Source organism: Lemur catta, chromosome 17 (genome assembly GCF_020740605.2).
Source record: "Lemur catta isolate mLemCat1 chromosome 17, mLemCat1.pri, whole genome shotgun sequence".
Classification (NCBI taxonomy): domain Eukaryota; kingdom Metazoa; phylum Chordata; class Mammalia; order Primates; family Lemuridae; genus Lemur; species Lemur catta.
This window is the reverse complement of record NC_059144.1, coordinates 20096390-20115865: the sequence shown is the minus strand read 5'-3', so window position 1 is coordinate 20115865 and position 19476 is coordinate 20096390. Positions and strand designations below refer to the sequence as shown.

General features: G+C 52.2%; 1 protein-coding gene across 1 annotated transcript in view; it reads left to right on the top strand.

Annotated features, from left to right (window-relative positions):
* The window catches only part of ARHGAP40 (Rho GTPase activating protein 40), a 35940-nt gene extending 32705 nt beyond the window's left edge, over positions 1–3235 (top strand). The window contains exons 13-15 of the mRNA XM_045528585.1: positions 254–423; positions 1512–1567; positions 2474–3235. Coding sequence (XP_045384541.1) covers positions 254–423; positions 1512–1567; positions 2474–2565 — 318 coding nt within the window. The 3' untranslated portion in view covers positions 2566–3235. The remainder of the gene's footprint in view (positions 1–253; positions 424–1511; positions 1568–2473) is intronic.
* Positions 3236–19476: the final 16241 nt, after the last annotated feature.

The following is a 19476-nucleotide window of genomic DNA, read 5'->3' as shown; positions in this document are numbered from 1 at the left end:
TTTATATAAACCTGCCTGCGTGCGTGTGCAGGTGCGCTGCGTGCCCGCCTGGGTTCACGTCTGCAGGTGTGTTTCAATGCCTGTGTTTGTGTATGCACACACGGGGCATCTGGTGCATATGTGCACGTGTGCATCCTGTGATTTTGTTAGCGTGGTCTTTTCTGTCAGTGTGCATGTGTGCGTGTTTATGCACCTGTCTGAATTCCAGCCGTGCACGCGGTCCCTGTGAGTGTGGGCCTCTCTTTCTCCGCAGACTCTCAAGGTGGCGAAGATCCAGGTGGCCTGGCCTACCAATGACGCGCTGAAGGTGCCTCTGACCCCCAGCACCAGAGTGGCCCACGTCCTGAGGCAGTTCACAGAGCGCAGCAGCCTTGGTTCAAAGGGTCAAGAGGGCAGTGAGGACCCTGACAGCCTCCTCCCACGGTGAGGGGCAGCCCCTGGAGGCAGGGAGCAAGGACAGGGCACAGGGAGGGGACAGCACCTCAGAGCCCTGGGCCTGGCCTTTGGCCCTTCCCTTTCTGGGATGGTCAGGCAGGTTCTCCAGCCTTCAAGAGCTTCTTGGCTCCAAATAATGATAATGACCACCACTTCTTCATTCATTCATTTCAGTAGGTGTTTAATGAATGGCCAGTGTGCAATGCTAGAATAGCCATGAGGAGGAGACAGAGGTCCTGGTCTCACAAGCTCACAGCCCTGTGGAAGAGAGGGACATAGATCAATAGTCATGAAATAAATATCAAGGTACAAACTGCTAGGTTTTATAAGCAATACAAGGAACAACGTGAATGTAAAACAAGGTGCCTGGTGTAGTCTGGGGAGTGAGGTGAGGCTTCCAGGCACAGAAAACGGCATGAGCAAAGGTCCTGAGGCAGCAAAGAACAGAGCTTGGGCAAAGAGCTGAAAAGAGGCTGGAGGGTTGGGGACTGACATGTGCAGCTGCCATTCCCAGGATGCAAGAACCAGCCTGAGCCCTTGGGAGCTTCCTTCTTGGAGTTGGCACAAGAAGGTCCTTAGCAAGTGTCTGGTCCAGAAAAGCTAAGGCCCAGAGAGGAGAAGGGGCATGCCTGGGGCCACATGGCAGGTTGGAGGCAGATCCTGGAATTGAACTCACGATACCTGTAATTATTATACAATAATTATATAACACTTGTATGATAATTATAATTATCATATGTAATCATACAATATCCCTAATCCATCTTGACTCAGAATCTGCCTCTCACAGCAGGCTCCTGTCCCCGTCTGTCACCCTTCATCCCACGGCCCCCACAGCCTCCATTCTCATGCCCAGTAGGAAGGGGCTGTGGGGTGGGCGCTGCCTCTTCCCGGCCCCTGGGTGCTGGACTCCCTGGTTGGCTCCAGCTCTGCCGAGAGGGCCCTTGTGCCTCCTCTCTCACCTGGGACCAAAAAGCTTGAGGACTGCCCTTTCCAGGCCGGGGGGTCACACACAGTTGTTGACCTTGCTGCCTCCAGAAGAAGAGGCCAGCAGTTTCTTTCTCTCTGTCTTGCAGCCACAGGTCCATGGAGTCAGCCAACATCCTCCTCTATGAAGTTGGAGGAAATATAAGTAAGTCCTTCTTGGGAAATGGGCCCAGAGCCCAGGTCCCTGGGAGTTCTTTGACTTTGAAGGCTCATTGGGCCCCTCTGGGGGAGGCCAGAGTCCTTCTCAGGCTTTTGTCTCCAGTGAAACCAAGTGGAGCTCTGCTATGAGGTCAAAGGTCATCCTGGGCACACCTTTGAAATCCGTCCTGCAGCTTGGAGTTTCGCCTGGAGCTGGCCTCAGGCTTTATGTTTAGTGTGAAGGTGGCCAGTGCCACCAGTGAAACTGATGCCTCTCGGACACCTAGCCGAGGTGGCCCTCACCCCAGGCCCATGGGCCACAGAGTCCTTAAGGGATTCTGCCAACACATCTCCAGCTCTTAGAGGCCCCTGGCTTTGTGGGGACCAAGGATGGGCAGCTGTTGCATTCTCCAGAGTAGTGACCCCCAAACTTCAGCAATGCATCAGAAACACAGCCCTGAGTGGGGCCAGAGAATGAGCATTTCTAACAAGGTCCCAGGTGATGCTGATGCTGCTGGTCCCCAGGCCACACTTGGAGAGCCGCTGGCTGTGAAGCAGAGGCTGAGACGAGGCTTCAGGGTAGCAGATGCATTGAGAGGGTGCTTCTCATCCTGGAGCTTGGCCTGATCCACAAGGGGGCGCTGGAGCATAAATTGCATCAGAGTCGTTTCATTTCGAGGCAAGGAGGCTGGGCTTTGGTACCTCTGCATCAGTCATTGGCTGTGGGCTGCCTGGGGGAGGCGGGCATACCTTCCCTAGGAAGGTCTTTCACCCGCAAAGGTCAATTTTGCAGAGCAGCCACAGCTCACGCAGCTGGGCAGGGGACGGTGCGTTGCCCAGAGAGGGGCTCTGGGCAGGGCAACAGCATCCTCCACCACCACCCCCTCCACTCCTCCGCCCCTTCTTCCCGCAGGTGAGCATCGCCTGGACCCAGATGCCTACCTCCTAGATCTGTACCGCGCCAACCCCCACGGCGAGTGGGTCATTAAACAGAGCCCCACCTAAGCCCCGGGTCTCTAAGGAGCAGCCCTGGATGTGTCACCCTCGCCACTACCGGCTCTGTGACTGTGTGCCCAGCATGGGAGCAAAACTTTTGAAGGCAAAAGTCTGGGTCTTCCTCCAAGTCATCCTTCTCTGAGGTGCCACTCAGATCTGGAAAAGGACTCAGGGCTGGGGCTGTCTCCCCGCTTCATAGCCACGCAGACAAAGCCGTCCCTCCCGTCCACGCCCCAGCCCTCAGGCAGGTCAGCTCCCACACTAGCTTTGCTGCGTGACAACACCACTCGGTGCACTTGGATCTCCGTGGGGTTTTGTCCATGATTTCTAAACCCAAAGGGAATGAAAAAATGCAGCACCTCTATCAAGAGGCAATTGGGGTTTTTCCCAGGAAAAAATGCTTTGAAAGTGGCCCTACAATGTGTGTTGGCAACAGCATCAGAGATGAGTCCAGGAGAGCTCTGTGACCTTGGGCAAGCCCCTTGCCCACTCTGAGTCCTTCAAGGATGAGGGGGTCAGGCCTCGGAGAAGGGAAGCAGATGCTGTAGCCATGGACAGCCCTGGAAGAACTGGGCAGAAGAAAAATTCCCTTCACATGCTCACATTTTAAATGTTGGTTTGTACTGTCTTGTCATTTTGTAGTATAGTATTTAAATTGTTTAAACATTAAAGGCACAGGTTAAATGTTACCTTTACTTTGTTTAAGTTTTTTTTTTTTCCCTCCCCAGTCCAGCGCTTACTGGATGTTGTCCTTCCAGGGAGTTGACACAGAGCTTGGTGATGGAGTGTCTTGTTCTGGCCGGTGCGGTCTGGCCATGCCTTGAACCTGCAACCACCACAGTGGCCAGGAAGAGGACTTGGAACAGGGAGGGATGGAGTGCCCACAGCAGCTGCTGCAGGGTGGGGGCCCTGCAGGGACAGCCTCTCTGGGATCCTCCAGACCATCCCTGTCATCTATGGTCCCAGATCTCTGCCCTGCCCTGGGTCTGTCTCCTCAGGGCAGGGGAAGCCTCATTTATTGGTTCATCCAACAATGAATTTATTGTGCATTGAATACATGCCAAGAGCTTTACAAATTTAATCTTCACAACGATCCAGTGTCTTAGGTTTGGGTTCCCCGAGAGGCAGAACCTGAGGCCAAGATGTGAGTGCAAATAGAGTTCTGGAAAACACAAGGGAGTTGGGATGTTTATTCAACTCCTGTGAGTCATTGGTTGAGGGCCGCTCCTGGGGAGTGTGGGTGCTGGTGCCCTGGCACTGCCAGCCTGCCTGAGCACCGGCATAGAGGCTCTAGTAGCCAGAGAAAGTCCTCAAGTAAAGAAATACAGCTGCTGTCGATTAGAAGCTGGCCACTGGCCACTGAAACGCAAGTGCTGAAGGGCTACAGGTGGGCATTTGTAGCCTGTTTCACCTGGGAGATGATGATGGTGATGGTGATGATGATGGTGGTGGTGGTGATTGATGAGGAGGATAGTATGATGATGATGTTGGCCGTAGTGATGATGGTGATGGTGATGGTTGTGGTGGTGGTGATGATGGTGATGATGGTGGTGATGGTGATGATGATGATGGTGGTGATAACGATGATGATGGTGATAGTATTGATGACAATGGGATGGTGATGTGATGATGATGGTGGTGGTAATTGATGAGGATAGTGATGATGATGGTGTTAGTGGTAGTGATGATGATGATGGTGACGGTTGTGGTGGTGGTGATGATGGTGAGGATGATGATGGTGCAAAGGCTCAATAGCTTCGATGCCTTTTAACTGCTCTCCCTTCTTGCCTTCCAATCTATCCTCCATACAGCAGCCACTGTGGGCCTTTTAAAATACAAATTCAATCCTATTGAAAGCCCTGCTACTGAAAATCTTCCAGAGGGATCCCATTAAACAAACATCCCAACTCTCTACCCTGGCCTGTGAAGCCCTAACGTCTCTGACACCACCTCACCCACACTCCTCCTCATTCTGCAAAGCCAGCCACACGAGCCTCCTTCCGATTCCTCAGACATCCCAAGTTCATCCCTGCTTTGGGCTTTCGCACTTGCTGTTCTCTCTGCCTAGAACACTCTGTCCCCGGCTGTTCCCATGGCCAGCTCCTTTTGCCTTTGGGTCTCAGCTCAGAAGTCCCTTCCTTTGAGAGGCCTTGTCTGACCGCCCCCTCTGAAGTTGCTTCCTCTCCCACTCTCTCTTTCATCATCTTAGTCAGTTTTCTTCGTAGTGTTTGTCACTATCTGAAATTATCATATTGAATTCGTTTTTATCGTCTGTGTCCCTGACTGGGATGTAGCCCCAAGAAACCTAGTCTGGAAACCAGGTGAGGTTTTCTCACCTTTGTGGATGTGATGGTACCAGTAGGTGGTCAATAAAAGCTGGTTGGGCAAATAAACGAATCTTTCTCTGTTTCTTTGTCTGTTTGCTCCAGAAGCTGCTGCCCTCACCACCTGACTTAACTCTGACCTCCCTGGTTTGAAATATGAAAATGAGAGAATGCATCCGAAATTCCTATAGCAAGTGCTCAGCCAGCTCTCTCGTTATTATTAATTATTTACAAGAGCCAGGCAGTCAGAAATGGTAACTAATGATATTACCTCCCCACAGTTCCCAGCACCTGCCCTGGTCCCGTTGCCCTCACCTGCACATGCACAGGGCAGGGATGACAGGACGCCACGTGGTTGGAGGGCGAACCCTGTCCCCTGGCAGGAGGAGGGGCAGGCGCCTCCGTGGGTGCCAGGAGCCTGGGCCGGCTATGCTAACTTTGCACGCAGAGTGGAGGATCCCACTTTAATCACATGTCAGTTTCCCCATTCATCTTCGGTGCTATCTGAGGCTCATCTTCTTCCACCCTGTGGCATCGTCATGATTGATGATCCTGCACCAGCCCCACCGCCGGGCTAGCACAGTTCATAGCGGGTGCCCAGCTCCTCTGGGCTCTTTGCAGTCCGGGGCCAGCGTGGGCTTGGATCATGTTATTCCTAGGGAGATCTGTTGTGGACTAAATTGTGCCCCCCCAATTCATATGCTGAAGCCCTAACCCCAAAGATTACTACATTAGGAGATAGGGCCTTTAAGGAGGTAATTAAGGTTAAATGAGGGCCAGGTGAGGTGGCTCACGCCTGTAATCCTAGCACTCTGGGAGGCCGAGGTGGGAGGATCACTCGAGGTCAGGAGTTCGAGACCAGCCTGAGAAAGAGCGAGATCCCGTCTCTACTAGAAATAGAAAGAAATGATCTGGACAGCTAAAAATATATAGAAAAAATTAGCTGGGCATGGTGGCACGTGCCTGTAGTCCCAGCTACTCTGGAGGCTGAGACAGAAGGATTTCTTGATCCCAGGAGTTTGAGGTTGCTGTGAGCGAGGCTGATGCCATGGCACTCTAGCCTGGGTGACAGAGTGAGACTCTTTCTCAAAAAAAAAAAAAAAAAAAAAAAAAAGGTTAAATGTATAGGGTCCTAATCCGGTAGACTGGTGTCCTTATGACAAGAGGAAGAGACACCAGAGCCCTCTTTCTACATGAGCACAGAGGACAGGCCATGAGAGGACACAATGTGGAGGCAGCCATCTGTGAGCCAGGAAGAGAACCCTCACCAGAACCGAATTTTCTGACACCTTGATCTTGGACGTCCAGCCTCCAGAACTGAAAAAAATAACTTCTGTTTTTTAAGCCACCTAATCTGTGGCATTTGTTATGGCAGCCTTAAAAAACTAATGCAAGCTCCTTGCTGCCCCCAGCTTCTAAGAGGAAGGAGGGTGGGATTTGTAAAGATGTCTTCAGATGGGGGCGTTTTCTTGGACAAGGGGCAGAAATGACCCCCTCAATAGCGGTGGTCTCTCACTCAGCATTCAGGTAAGTGCTTCCCTGGGAGGGGCAGCAGTTACTGGTGGCCACAGTGGGTGGGACGGCAGGCACTGGGCCCCAATCCACCTCCCTGGGGCTGCAGCTAACTTGTCCAACCTCTGCACACTCCTAGAGATTCAGGCTGCTGTTTCTAAATCACCAAAGAGGATGGTGAAGATGAAAGGGAAAAGGGCGTCTACAGTCACTCAACAATTACATCAAATGCCTACTGTGTGCCTGCACCTGGCTGGGCCGAGGCCAGAGTAAGGAATAAAACAGGGGCAGTCCCAGCCCCCCATGGAGCTCACAGACTACCTAGTGAGTGAGAGAGCCACTAACTTAGAAAGATTTCACACTGTGATAAAATTCTGCTGAGAAAATAAAACAGAGAGGAGAGAGGGTGTGGGGAATGTGGGTGGAGCTTTCTTTGGAGTGGTCAGAGAAGGGTCTTAGATTGGATGCCCCCCGAAGTAGACCCTGAGCCAAGAACCGGAGGCAAGTAGCTTACTTGGGAGGTGATCCCAGGAAGGTCTGGTGGAGGATGGAAAGGGATGGGGGGAGGGAGGATCCAAGGAAGGTGTGGTGATGGGCAGTTACAGCTGTGCACAGCTGGGGCTCCGTGCTGCGGGAATCTCCCCGGGAAAGTGTAGGCTACACCTCCCACACGTGACAACCAAGGAGAAAGGAAGATAGAGTATTATCTGCCGACTTCCACCAGGAACTGGTTGAATGAAGGCTACTCCCAGGGGTGTGCACCCCCCCACCTGCATTCCTAGCCTGTCCCCCTGCAGGCAGGCTGGGAACCCTCCTGTGCCAGAGGAAGACCCTGGGCAGAGAGTCCCACATGCTGGCCATCAAGAGAAAGCCGTCAGCATGGACAGGAATGATGGGCGCAGGGGATGTGGGTGGGGCAGATGTGACCTCTCTGAGGAGGCGACACTTGGACTGACACCAAAACGAGAAGGGGCCAATCACGGGAAGAGCTGGGAGAAGAGTTCTGCAGATGGAGGGACAGAAAGATCTCTGCCAAAGCCCATGTCACTTTCATTGTGCGCAGGTCACAGAGGTTTTCGGGCAGCCTGGGTTAAAGGATGCATCTGGCCTCCAGGGGTTCAGCACTGCCTACACACCCCACCCCACCCCACCCCAGACTCCTCCCTTCACACCCACCCACCTGCCGTGGGGGCAGTGATTGGCTGAGCAGAGGGTGGGTGGGGCCTTTGGGGCCCAATCCCAGGAGGCCCCGGGCCATTCCTGGGCTCCTGCAGGAGGTGGGCACAGGTGGAGAGATGCTACCTTCTGGAGCGAGGTGAGAAGCAGGACCCCTCAGACAGATTCCGCAGCCATGACTGCCCTCACTGCCCCGGGGCTGCAGGAGACGGGGCCCAGCCCTCCCCGGGCATTCAGTGACGCTCCCATGCCACACTGGTCATGCCTTCTTGTGCCGGAAGTAGCCTGCCCCCAGCAACTCAAGGCAGCCCCAGGACACAGGGAGCACCAGTCTGACCAGTGGCCGGAACAAAGGTGGGCAAAAGGCGGTAAGATGAGAGTGTGTGGGTCCCACGGGGGAGGGGTGCCCTGTCCGTGGTGGCCCAGGTGGGAGTGGAGCCCAGGTCCTGGATGTTCCCTCAGAACGTCCCTGGGCCAGTCCTGGACTGCCACGCGGGTGTCCCCTGGTTTGGACACTGTCTCAGTGTGGTCCCCAGAAGCAGGCCCTGAGAAAGGGACTCCAGTGAACAGAGTTTGTTTGGGAAGTGGAGGAAACAGCAGCCAGGGAGTGGGGACAGGAGGCAGGGAAGGGACGGTGCCCATAAGCAGTGCACCATCACGCCAGCGACTTCCGCGGGCAGCTGGAGCCGAGTCCCTCGAGGAGCTCAGCGAGGCAGCACGGGCACCTCTCAGAGTGGGTCACCCCTGAGGGCGGAGGAGGCTGCAGTGTTGAGAAGCCAACTCTTGTCCTTACTGCCTGAGGCTGCCTTAAGGGTGGTAATTCCCCTGCATGTCCAGCCTGTGCATGTTGAGGGAAGCCCCAGGTCCTCGGAACTTGTGGGGCACACTGAAGTCACAAGCCTGAGGGATTTGGATTGGGGGGACAGTGTGACCTCACTTATTCAGGAATTCAACTAACCAGAGTTCCAGGCTCAGTAATTCCTGCAAATCTATGAGGCTAACCTAGGTGTCACCTCCCTCATTTGATCTTTGCTCCCTCAGCTCTTCTCCCAGGCCCCAGGTCCCCAACTCAAGCATCCCTTGGCTGCAAGGCACAGTGTCTCCAGGAGACACCTAGCAATGCCCCTCATCACTGGCAGGGGCCGCCAGCCCTTGCTCCCAACGAGCAGAGCAAGCCCCTTCCAGCCACTCCACACTCACCTGTTGTCCCTTCTGCTCCCCACTTTGGCCCCAATGTCCCCTGGGCTTAACTCTGTCCTATCCTGCCTCAGAGCCTTTGCTTTGCCGGCCCCTCTTCTTAGAAGGCACTCCCACCTGATGTCTGCCTGTTGAAAACTTCCAACATGCAATCAACAAAAATGTCTATTGAGAGCCAGGCACTGGGAACATTGAATCAACACAATACAACACAGACCTGCCTTTTGGAGTTTACAGTCGAGTGGAAGAAGAAATAAGTCATCACGCAGATTGCTCTGTGATTACAGTTGTGGGATATGTGATGTAGGAGAAGGTCAGGGAGCCGCAAACACCCAGGGCAGGGCACGGGAACGGGTCTGGAGTTGCCCAGAAGGCTCCTGGGGGAGCGATATTGAAGCTGAGACTTGAAGGTGAGCAGCTGAGGGGGGGAGGCATTCCAGGCAGAAGAAACAGGTGTGTTAGGCCCTGAGCAGGGACTCTGAACAGCTCTTGTGGCTTGGGTTCGGAGGGTGAACGGGCAGGGGTGGATTGAGCAGGGCCTGCAAATGGATCCTAAGAGGTCTGGGAAGCCTGGAGAGGTTTAACTCCACTGAGCCACCCCACTGGAAAATTCTGAGATGGTGCCAGGTTTGCCTCGGCTCCCTAAATAAGGCCCCAAATCCCCTTGCTGCGAGACTGCTCTGCTGGTCTGCCCCAGGCACTCCAAGGGGGACTTATACAGTCTTCATGCCTTCCCCCGCCACACCCGGACAGAGTCTCCCTCTCGCCTGGGCTAGAGTGCAGTGGCATCATCACAGCTCACTGCAACCTCAAACTCCTGGGCTCAAGCGATCCTCCTGCCTCAGCCTCCCGAGTAGCTGGGAAGACAGGTGTTCTGCCACCACGCCCAGCCCTTCCTCAAGGCCCTGTTGGAGTTCTCCCTCTCTGAGAAGCTTTCTAACCCGAAATCAGAAGACACCTCAGTCCCCCAAGTCCTAGCAGCACTGGCTGTCTTGCATCGCAGGGCTCGGGAAGGAGGGCAAATATTCCTCGGGCTGCCGCTGGGGGCAGGGAAGCCCAGCCTCTGGTTGGGGTGGGGGTGCTGCCTGGTACCTGGCTGTGGCCAGGCCACTCTCTGCCACCGCATCCAAGCTTCCTTCATTCCTGTCTGCCCCTCACGCTGGAGCCCACAGGACATGTGCAATTAGAGCTTTTAGGGATCCGTAAGGGACTTGATCCCCTGACTTACTTGTGGGGTGTGGGGGTCCCCTTGCTTGGTTTTTCCAAGGCTGGGGTAGTGGAAAGGAAAATGGTTCCTGGCAAACCCATTCTCCTGTCCCCTGGCCCCTTTCCTGGCCGCCCAGAGGGTGGGAGATGCCTTCTATCGAGAACTCCCCACCCCCACCCCAATCACTGTGCATTTTGGGGGAGGGGACTGGGAGCCACTTGTCATTGTTCCTGAACACTGGCTGGCAGGAGGCCCGGGAAGGGGGCTCCCCAATAGGGAATCTGCAGCTGCCTGTCTTTAAGGTAAAATTACCGTAATTACGCCAATTACCAAATCCATCAAGAGCTTTGGGCAGAGGAGGCCCGAGAACAATCGGGGCTTGATGGGTCTGAGGAGCGTGAGTCACGGGTGGGGGCACGAGGTACAGGAGACGGAGGGGAGTGGGGGCGGCAGCTGATGTTAAACCGGGCTCTTGAGTCGGGGGATGGGGAAGTGCAGAGAAATCCTGATTAGCCAAGGCCCCGCTCTCCTCCCGCAGTGAGAGTTTTCTTCTATATGGGAAAGAAAAACACTCCACAACTCTGTCCGGCTTCTCCTCTCACAGAACCCCGCACCCTACGGCCACCTGACTTGGACCCTCTTTTGCCTCTTATGAGAGTTGAAAGTGAAGAAGCCAAGAGCGATGGCTGCAGCCTCCCGGGGCCGGCTCTGGGCCAGGCGCTGTGTGGAGAGATTTTCAAGTTTCCTCCCTTTCAGTCCCGGGCGGCAGTTTGGGTCCCACCTATTTCACAGATGTGGATGCCCCACATTTCCTCTTGGCCTGGGTGCTCTGGGGACCAGCCCTGGTTTGCTCTGCATTCCTCTCCCGGCTCCGCCTGGCAACCATGAGTGTGCACACTCAAGACATGCTGGGTGAAGAAGATGAAGCACAAGGCTGGCAGATTAGGTGGGTTATGGGAAAGTCCCCTTACAGAACACGTCCCCTCTTATCATTTCTGTGAGAATTTCATGTTCAGATTCTTCACCTCCGTTGAGTTGAATTTCTAGTCTAAGGAAATAATCCCTAATTGTGGAAAGGCCATACCATGACACTAATTCTTTCAGCATTGTTTATTGTTGGCTGCACACTTTAACCTTGAGGGGAGGTTCAGGCTGCCATCCCCTTTGTGCTCCATCCCCAGGAAGAGTTATGTCCACAGGACCCTGAGCCCAGAGTAAAGAGACCCCCCTTAGCCGAAGTAGACTTAGACCAGAGTTGGGAGGTAGGTCTGAGTTTCCACAGAGGATGTTGGGACCAAAGCCTCCCCGGATTATAAAACTTGACTTTGGCCTGGCTTGTCCTCAGGGCCTATATCTCCAAGGTGACCTTGCTTATAGATGCTGCTCAAAGATCTAGGACCTTGGGGTCCAGGCCAAATAGCTTCCTAACTCGTCATGACTAATATGATTAACGTGAGAAACTGTGAAACAATTTAATGTCCAAACATAGGGAGACTGGCTAAATAGCTGGAATCCTGTGTAGGCTTTGAAAACAATGATTCAAAAGATTGTTTTGAAACCCGGGAAATTATAATAGGATGTTTATCATTATCATAAGCATAATATAATGCTGTTTTAATAGTGAAAAGTGGAAAGCAATGTAAATATCCAAAAATAGGAGATTCGTTCAGAAAAGTATGGTTCTCCTGTATGTTGGACTTATGGATAGCCATTAAACGTGATAAAACAACTAAAAAAGTGATGGTATGGAAAGATATTCAGAATATGTCTTCAAACATTTTATTATAAAAATTCCAAACACCAGGACTTCAAGTTTGCATTGAGCTATGATTGTGCAACTGCACTCTGGCCTGGATGATATCATCAGAACTTGTGTCTTAATAAATAAATGGATGAATGAATAATTAAATTAAATTAAGTTACCTTTGTATACACAAAAGCTTCCCATCCCACTGTGTCATTCAGCCTACTCCTCGCTTCCTTCACAGAGACCAGCAGGCACTGATGTTTGAGTCCTGGGGTTCGGGCCTGGGGCAGGGTGGGGCATTGGTCTCCTTAAGGACGAAGACATAGCGGGATTCCTTGTGGAAGGGAACCCAGAGCCCAGAGAGGGAAGGAAAGACCTGGAACATCACCCAGGCCTGTGCCGACCCCCAGGGGCTGAACCACTGCTTCTAGAAGGCCTGGCCTCAGGGAATGACCTTGAGCCAGGAGCACTACAGGGCAGAATTCCTTGACATTTTCCCATCAAAGTGCCCTTAAGGGAAGAGGAAAGTGAAGGTGAGCTTGGAGCAAGCGTGAACCCAGCCCATTCGCTCATTCAATCATTCCATCATTCATTCATCCGCACAAAAAACAGTTCTCAGGGTCTTCTCTGTCCACGGCCCTGTGACCAGCCCTGGGGACACAGCCGTGAACCAGACAGAACCAGCTGCCCCTGGGAGCTTCCAAGGCCACGCAGTTGTTCCTTTTTGAAATCTCATTATTTCATCTTAAACACTCATGTGAATTTTTTGCATCCTATTTAATAACGTAGCCATATATATTTTTTTAATTTTAAAATGATGTTTTGCACAACAGTGTGAATGCACTTAATGTCACCGCTGAACTGCACACTCGAAAATGGTTACAATGATGAGTTTTATGTTATTTTAACCATTTCCGAGTGTGCAGTTCAGCGGTAACATTAAGTCCATTCACATTGTTGTCCAACCATCACCACCATCCATCGCCAAAACTTTTTCATTTTCCCAAACAGAAACTCTATGCCCATTAAACACTAACTCCCACAATGGTGGAAGCCTGTAGTCCCAGCTACTTGGGAGGCTGAGGCAGGAGGATCACTTGAGCCCAGGAATTGGAGTCCCTGCTTTCAATTCTTTTGGATATATACCCCAAAGTGGAATTGCTGAGCCATATGGTTATTCTATGATTAATTTTTTAAGGAACCACCGTACTGTTAACACTATATATTTTGCCACACACAAAAAAATTTTATAAAGCCCATGTTAACTGTTTTATGTTATTTCCTCTATACTTTTTGAATAAAATGGACATTCCAAGAAGGGGCACCTGTGGCTTCTGGCACTGTGGTACCTTCTAGGCTACTCATATTCCTCTTGGAAAAGCATGGTTATTGTTCATTCATTCATTCATTTCACAAATATTAGTTGGGTACCTACGTGTGCCAGGAATCCCCCCCGGATGATACGAAGATGAACAAAACGGGACACAACCCCGGCCTCCAGGAGCCACCGCCTGGACTGGAGGCAGGTGTCGACCACGGGATCTCTGTCCCATACGCCAAGGGCCCAGGAGCCTTTCTCGGAGCCCACACGAGACGCAGCAGGGGTGCTTCGTGGTGGGCTGGCCCAGACCCGTGTCCCTTCTCTTCCCTGAGCCTCAGGTTTCTCATCTGCACAATGGGGTGATCACTGTCGCCTGCCAACATCGTTGGTGTGGCAGGATGGGGCTCTCTATTCCTTTCACCCTTTTCTTTCGTCCCGCCTCTGTGAGGTCGGCAAAGGTAATTCTCATCCCCATTTTGCCAACGGGTAGGCCAAGGCTCAAGGGGGCAAGGGCCGGTCCTGTGCAACCTCCGCTGAGCCCTCAGCAGGATCTTCCACAGGACAGTCACTGGACCTGCTCTCTGGCCCCTCAGCCTGTGGGGCACTGGCCACTCCTCCAGCTGGGCTGTGGTGTATGTCAGTGAGTCACAGTGTCTGAAAGCAAAGACAAGGGGCTTCCTAGGACCCTCCCAGACACCTCCCCTTTCCCTATCTCCTCCCACCAGGCAGGCCCCTGGGCTCCCACTAGGGCAAGGGGGACTCCCATAGCACCAGCCCCAGCCCCACTGGCTGTCGAGCGAGTTCCCTACCCCTTTTGTGCTCTTTCTGCTCCATCCGGGTGGAGCACAGGCCCACGGGCCGGGCTGAGTACTTAGCTGATCTGTGCGACCCTAGGCAAGCTGCTGGGCATCTCTGATTCTCAGTGTCCTCATCTGCAAAACCGCTACCTCCAACGGGTGGACAAACCGTGCGCACTCGGTGGAATACCACTGTATCCGCCAGCTTGGGCTGCCATGACGAAACACCATAGACTGGGTAACCTACGTAACAGAAACGTACTTCTGGCTGGGGAGGCTGGAAGTCCAAGGTCAAGGTGCCAGCAGGTCTGGTTTCTCCTGAGGTCTCTCACCTTGGCTGGCAGATGTGTCTTCACATGGCTTTTTCTCTGTGTACATGTGCTCCAGGTGTCTCTTCTTACGAGGACACCAGTCCCACCGACCAGGGCTCCACTCTTATGACCTCATTTCACCTAATTACCTCCCTACTCCCTAAAGGCCCTATCTCCAAATACAGTCACCTTGACGGTTAGGGCTTCAACCTCCAAATCTGGGGTGGGGGTGGTTGGGGAGAATGACAAAATTCAGTCCATAATGACTACTCAGCAATTAAAAAGAACAGACCAATTGCAGCCAATAGCTGCAATTAAAGAGAAAAAAGCCAATGATTAGGGAGAGAAACCAGATGCAAAATGTATACACTGTGTGATTCCATTTATGTTGCAACGCTAGAAACGCCAGAATGAATCTACGATGACTGAAAGCACATCTGTGTTTACCTGGGGCTGAGGGGGGCATGGGGAGGACCCATGGGAGAACTGACTGCACAGGGCTCCAAAGGAACTTCCTGGGGGTGACAAAAATGTTATATCGTGATCGCGGTGGTGGTTACATAGAGGTATACATCTGTCAAAACTCACTGGATTTGAATCGTACACTGAAAATGAGGGCATTTTATTGTATGTAAACTATGCCTCCATAAAATGCAATGTTATAAACCTTACATCAAAGGGTTAAACATGGGATTCAAGTTAGGTTGTTGTTAGGAGTAAATGAGTTAATGCCTGCAAAGTGCTTAGCTTGGAGCCTGGCACAGTGCGACAGTGTAAGTGGGCAAGGAAATGGTAACTATGGTAACCTGAAAACAAGACTTTTTGCTCAGTAAATGGGGCAAGAAAGAGAAATAAATGCAGAGGAAGGAGAGGGGCCAGAGTGTGCTTCTTCAGGGCCCAGAGCAGACAGGCAGGGGCTGTGAACTCAGCTTCCCGGGGTCTTTCACTGGGTGGCTGTCTCCTGGCCCAGTTTCCCCCAGCTCCTGTCAGCATCTTCTGGGCCTTGGGAGCAGCCACCTGCAACTCAGCCCCTGCTCAGCCCTGATCCTCATTGTTTTCATTCATTCATTCACTGAACTCGCACCCTGAGCCACCAGCTAGCACAACCCAAGACATCAATAGCTGCTTCTATTGGTCGAGTGCATCTTATGTGCCGGAAACTGTGCTCGGTGCTTGACACTTCCTAATAGATTGGACCAAATGAAAGAGCTGTTACTTGACCAGTTTTCACCCACAGGATGGCAGTTTATTATGCTTCAACCTAATACGTGATCTCTTTCATCCTCATGACAAGTCTGCAGAGTAGATATTATTATTCCCATTTTGTGGCTGAGAAGACTGATGTTCAGAAAGGTGAAGTGACTGGCCTAAGGTCGCAGAGCTATGAGTGGTTGAATTTGAACCCAGATACTCTGAAACCCATATGTTACATGTTCCTTGCCCTTAAAGAGTCCCAGTCTAATGGGGGGAGGAACACTGAATATGTCTCCCTGGGTCTCATCCACTCATTCCCTGAGTCCCCAGACAGGATGTCCTCAACTTTCCAGACACAGGATATGAGTGTCCTTGGCCTTCCTAGGATGCCTCGGTCCTGCCAGCCCTGCACGTGGCTCCCCTTCCCGCCAGGACACCCTCCTTCTCCTGGCCTGCTTCTCCCTGGACCTTGGGTGGTGTCGGGTCGTCAGTGCTGGCTGGGCCCCGAGAGGCTACGCTTGTGCGTCTCTGTTGCCCCCGGAGCTGGCCTCATTCTGTCCATCTTGTCCTCACTCCAGGCCAGCCCCTCCTTAAAGGCGCCCTCCGAGTTCAGGTTTGTGTTTAATTCACAGTTCATTAGCAGATCAAAGAGGACAGAGACACCCTGAGTCCAAAGGACCCTCAGGCAGCTCTCTCCTCACACGGTAACAGGGTGTCCCCTTGGCAGGAGGCACAGGGATCCCCCTTGGCTGCTCCTGGTGTGGGGGCTGGGACCTGGCTCCAGGCTTCCCCACCCATAAGGGGGCCAGAGATTCAGCTGTTGGGGGCGCTGAGGCAGAGACACTGGGAAGCAGCATCAGCCCCTCCCTCCAGAGCCTGAGCAGGACAAGGACAGTTAATTCCTCTGGTGTTATCAGCTGGGCGCAGGCACTGGTTGCATAGCAACCCAGATTGCTCTCTGTCTCCAGTGCTCCAAAAAAAAAAAAAAAAAAAATCAGCATTTTCTCCAACTCCATGAAAAGGAAATGGGCCGGGGGCAGCCCAGGCTCCCTGCCCCCAAGTGTGGCTTGTTTGAAAGAAGCCCCCACCCATACCCCTTGGTGGGATCCCCATTTTAAGGCCTTTACCTCCCTCTTGTTTCCCATATGCCAGGTGGGGGGTAAAAATGCACCCATCACCCTACTGCTGCAGCGTGCGGCTGGCCAGAAGCTGGGGCTGAGTTTGTTCAAGTGGATGCTGAAGAGATCTGGGATCTGGTGTCAGGGCATGAACTGGGGGAGCCCCAGCCAGTCTGGAAATGGGATTGATCTAGTCATTCGTTAAGAAATAGTTATTGAGCACCTACTAGGTGCTCTAACCCTAAACTCTCCAGATTTGGTAGGTTAAAGATGGCTGCAAATTCTTTGCCGCTCCTCCCATGGAGAAGTGGAGTCTATTTCCCTTCCTCTTAAATTAGGGCTGGCTCAGTGGCCTGTTTGGCCAGTAGAATGTGACAGTAGTGACACTGTATAACTCTGAGACTGAGTCCTAAGAAATTAACACCTTCTACCTTTGCCATTTGAAATGCTCCTTCTTGGAACCCAATCACCATGATGTAAGGAAGTCCAAGCAGCCATTCGGAATGGGCCCCTGAAGTCTGTACCTTTTGTCAGCCTCATGAGAAAGGCCACAGGACACCACGTGAAGCAGAAGAATCACCCAGCTGAACCCTGACCAAATCCTTGACCTGCAGAATTATGGGCAACTAAAACTATTCTGTCTTTAAGCTAGTAAGTTTTGGAGTAGCTTATTATGCAATAATAGGTAACCAAGACACCAGGAGAGCTTACTTTTTCATTTATCCACTCAAATATCAACATGACGTATGCTAGGCCCTGTGCCAAGCTCCAAAGCAAAACATCACCCAAGAGAGCTGAACTCCAAAATGCTGGGGAGCTGAGAGCATCAGGAGATGGCACGGAGGCAGGAGAACGGAACCAAGAGCTCAGAGACAGGAGCAGACAGTTAAATAAAAGCAATCTGCAAAGAAAGGGGTCAGGAAAAGAGGTGGGAAAGGCAATCTCAGTTGCTGACTGGCCCACACAGTTTTGAATTCAGGCTCCAGCTCTGCATATTTGGAGATGGGCCCTGGGACAATATCCAGAAGGATTCTGAGGTGAAGACCGAGTTCCCAGGTGACTGATGAGTGATGTCCACAGCGGGGGAGGACAGCAGAATGGAGGCACTTGTGTCACACATGTGCTTCTTGTGCCCACCCTGTCTGCTGGCCTCTGTGACCCATCCGCCCATTTAGAGAGAGAGAGGCTGGCAAACAGGCTGTTCGGGCAGGTTCGTGGGGGCTGGAGTGGAGAGGACTCCGGGCGTGCGTTCATACTTCCTGATCTGGAGTTACAATCTGGAGTTATAAACTCAACAGAGCAGCTTCAGAGGGTTTGCTTTTAGTTTTTCTATGTATCCTAGTCATTCAGCTTGAAATTCCACCGTCTTCTTCTGTGTTCTTGGGTGAGACTTCCACCTGGCTGCTTTTGTTTTAATACTGACTTGGGGCTCTACCTTCACCCCCCTTCACCTGGGCATCAGTATTTTATAATCTCCCAGGTGATTCTAACATTCCCAGTTGAGAAAACAGCTGCCTAACCCCAGCAGACACACAGCTGAGAAAAGGAAAGTGCGGGTCTTCAAGAAATAGTCTAGGCTGGGGGGAGGTGGGGTGGAGAGTACAGAGCAGTTTTGTGCTGGGAAAGCTTTCTGTTTTCCAGGGACAAAAGGTCAGATTCGTAGCATTTGCTGATTTCTGTGACATAACTAGTTTTATCATGGCTGATTTCAAGCTACCAACACTATGTCACTGAATGCTGGGTTGGGAGGAGAGACACAGTGGCTCTCTCCAGCCAAGCCACCGCAGCTAATGACAATGCTGGTGGGAAGTGCTTTAATTACTTTGTCCTGAGGTGTGGTTTGCAAACCAGCAGCCCTGGCATCGCTTAGGGGCTGGTTAGAAATGCAGAGTCTCAGGTTCGCTCCAGACCTACTGAGTTAGTATCTGCACTTTCCCCAGATCGCCAGGTGATTCATGAGCACATTTAAGTTTGAGAAGCACAGCTCCAATAAACAGAGTCTTAAACAAACTTTTCTGGGAATACCGACATGAAAATAACCATGCCTAGTAGGGTCAGAGAAGGCTTCCTAGGAGGAATGGCATCAGAATTGGGTTTCACGGGATGAGTAGGAGTTTTCCAGGCAGATGAGAGGTAAGGATGGGGAAGGGAATTGTTGGTAGAGGGATCAGTACCAGCAAGGGCATGGGGTGGAGAAAAGGTGTGGTGTGGAGAGGGCGGGGGTGAAGTGGCAGGAGATGAGGGTGGAGAACTGGAGTCTCAGCCTGTGGTCACCAGAGCAGCAGCATCTACAACCTGGAAACTTATTAGAAATGCAAATTATTAGGCCCATCCCAAAGCTACTGAATGAGAAACTCTGGGGGTGGGACAAGAAACTGTATTTTAGCAAGTCCTTGGAGCAGGAAGAGGGAGCCGTAATGTTCAGATGCATGACAGGGAGGCATCCTAGGCAGTTTTCAGGCCCAAGACTCCCCCTTGCTGCCCCCAAAGTCTTCCTCCTTCATGGAGACCCCTAGGCAGGAGCTCAGGGAAGGAGGCAGGGCTGCCCTTTCCCTCGGCCCCTTTTGGACTTACCTAATGCTAAAGTCTGTCCTCGTCTCTCTCTCTCTACTCAAAGACACTTTGCCTTGTGGTATGGCATGACAATGACATAATCATGAATAATTGTGGGCAATTCCCTGATTCCTGTGCCTGTTTTGCATACAGTTGTCACATCAACCACGCCTACAGGTCAGGCCCTAGCCCTGATTTCTGAGAAACAACTGCAGGTGTGTGACTGGCAGGTGAGCTCTGCCAAGCACCGGTGGGTTTGCTGACGGGACAGTTATGGAGAAGGAGTCTCCTGCAAGTGTCCCCTATCCTGAATTCATACTCTTGCCTGACCTTGGCTGAGAGGACACTTCCTCCATGAGGCCCTCTCTCCCAGCCAGCCACTCCCTCATCACTGTCACCGCACACCCACCCCCTTTATGGCACCGCTCACGCTGTTCTCTAATCACTTGTTTAACTGCCTCTT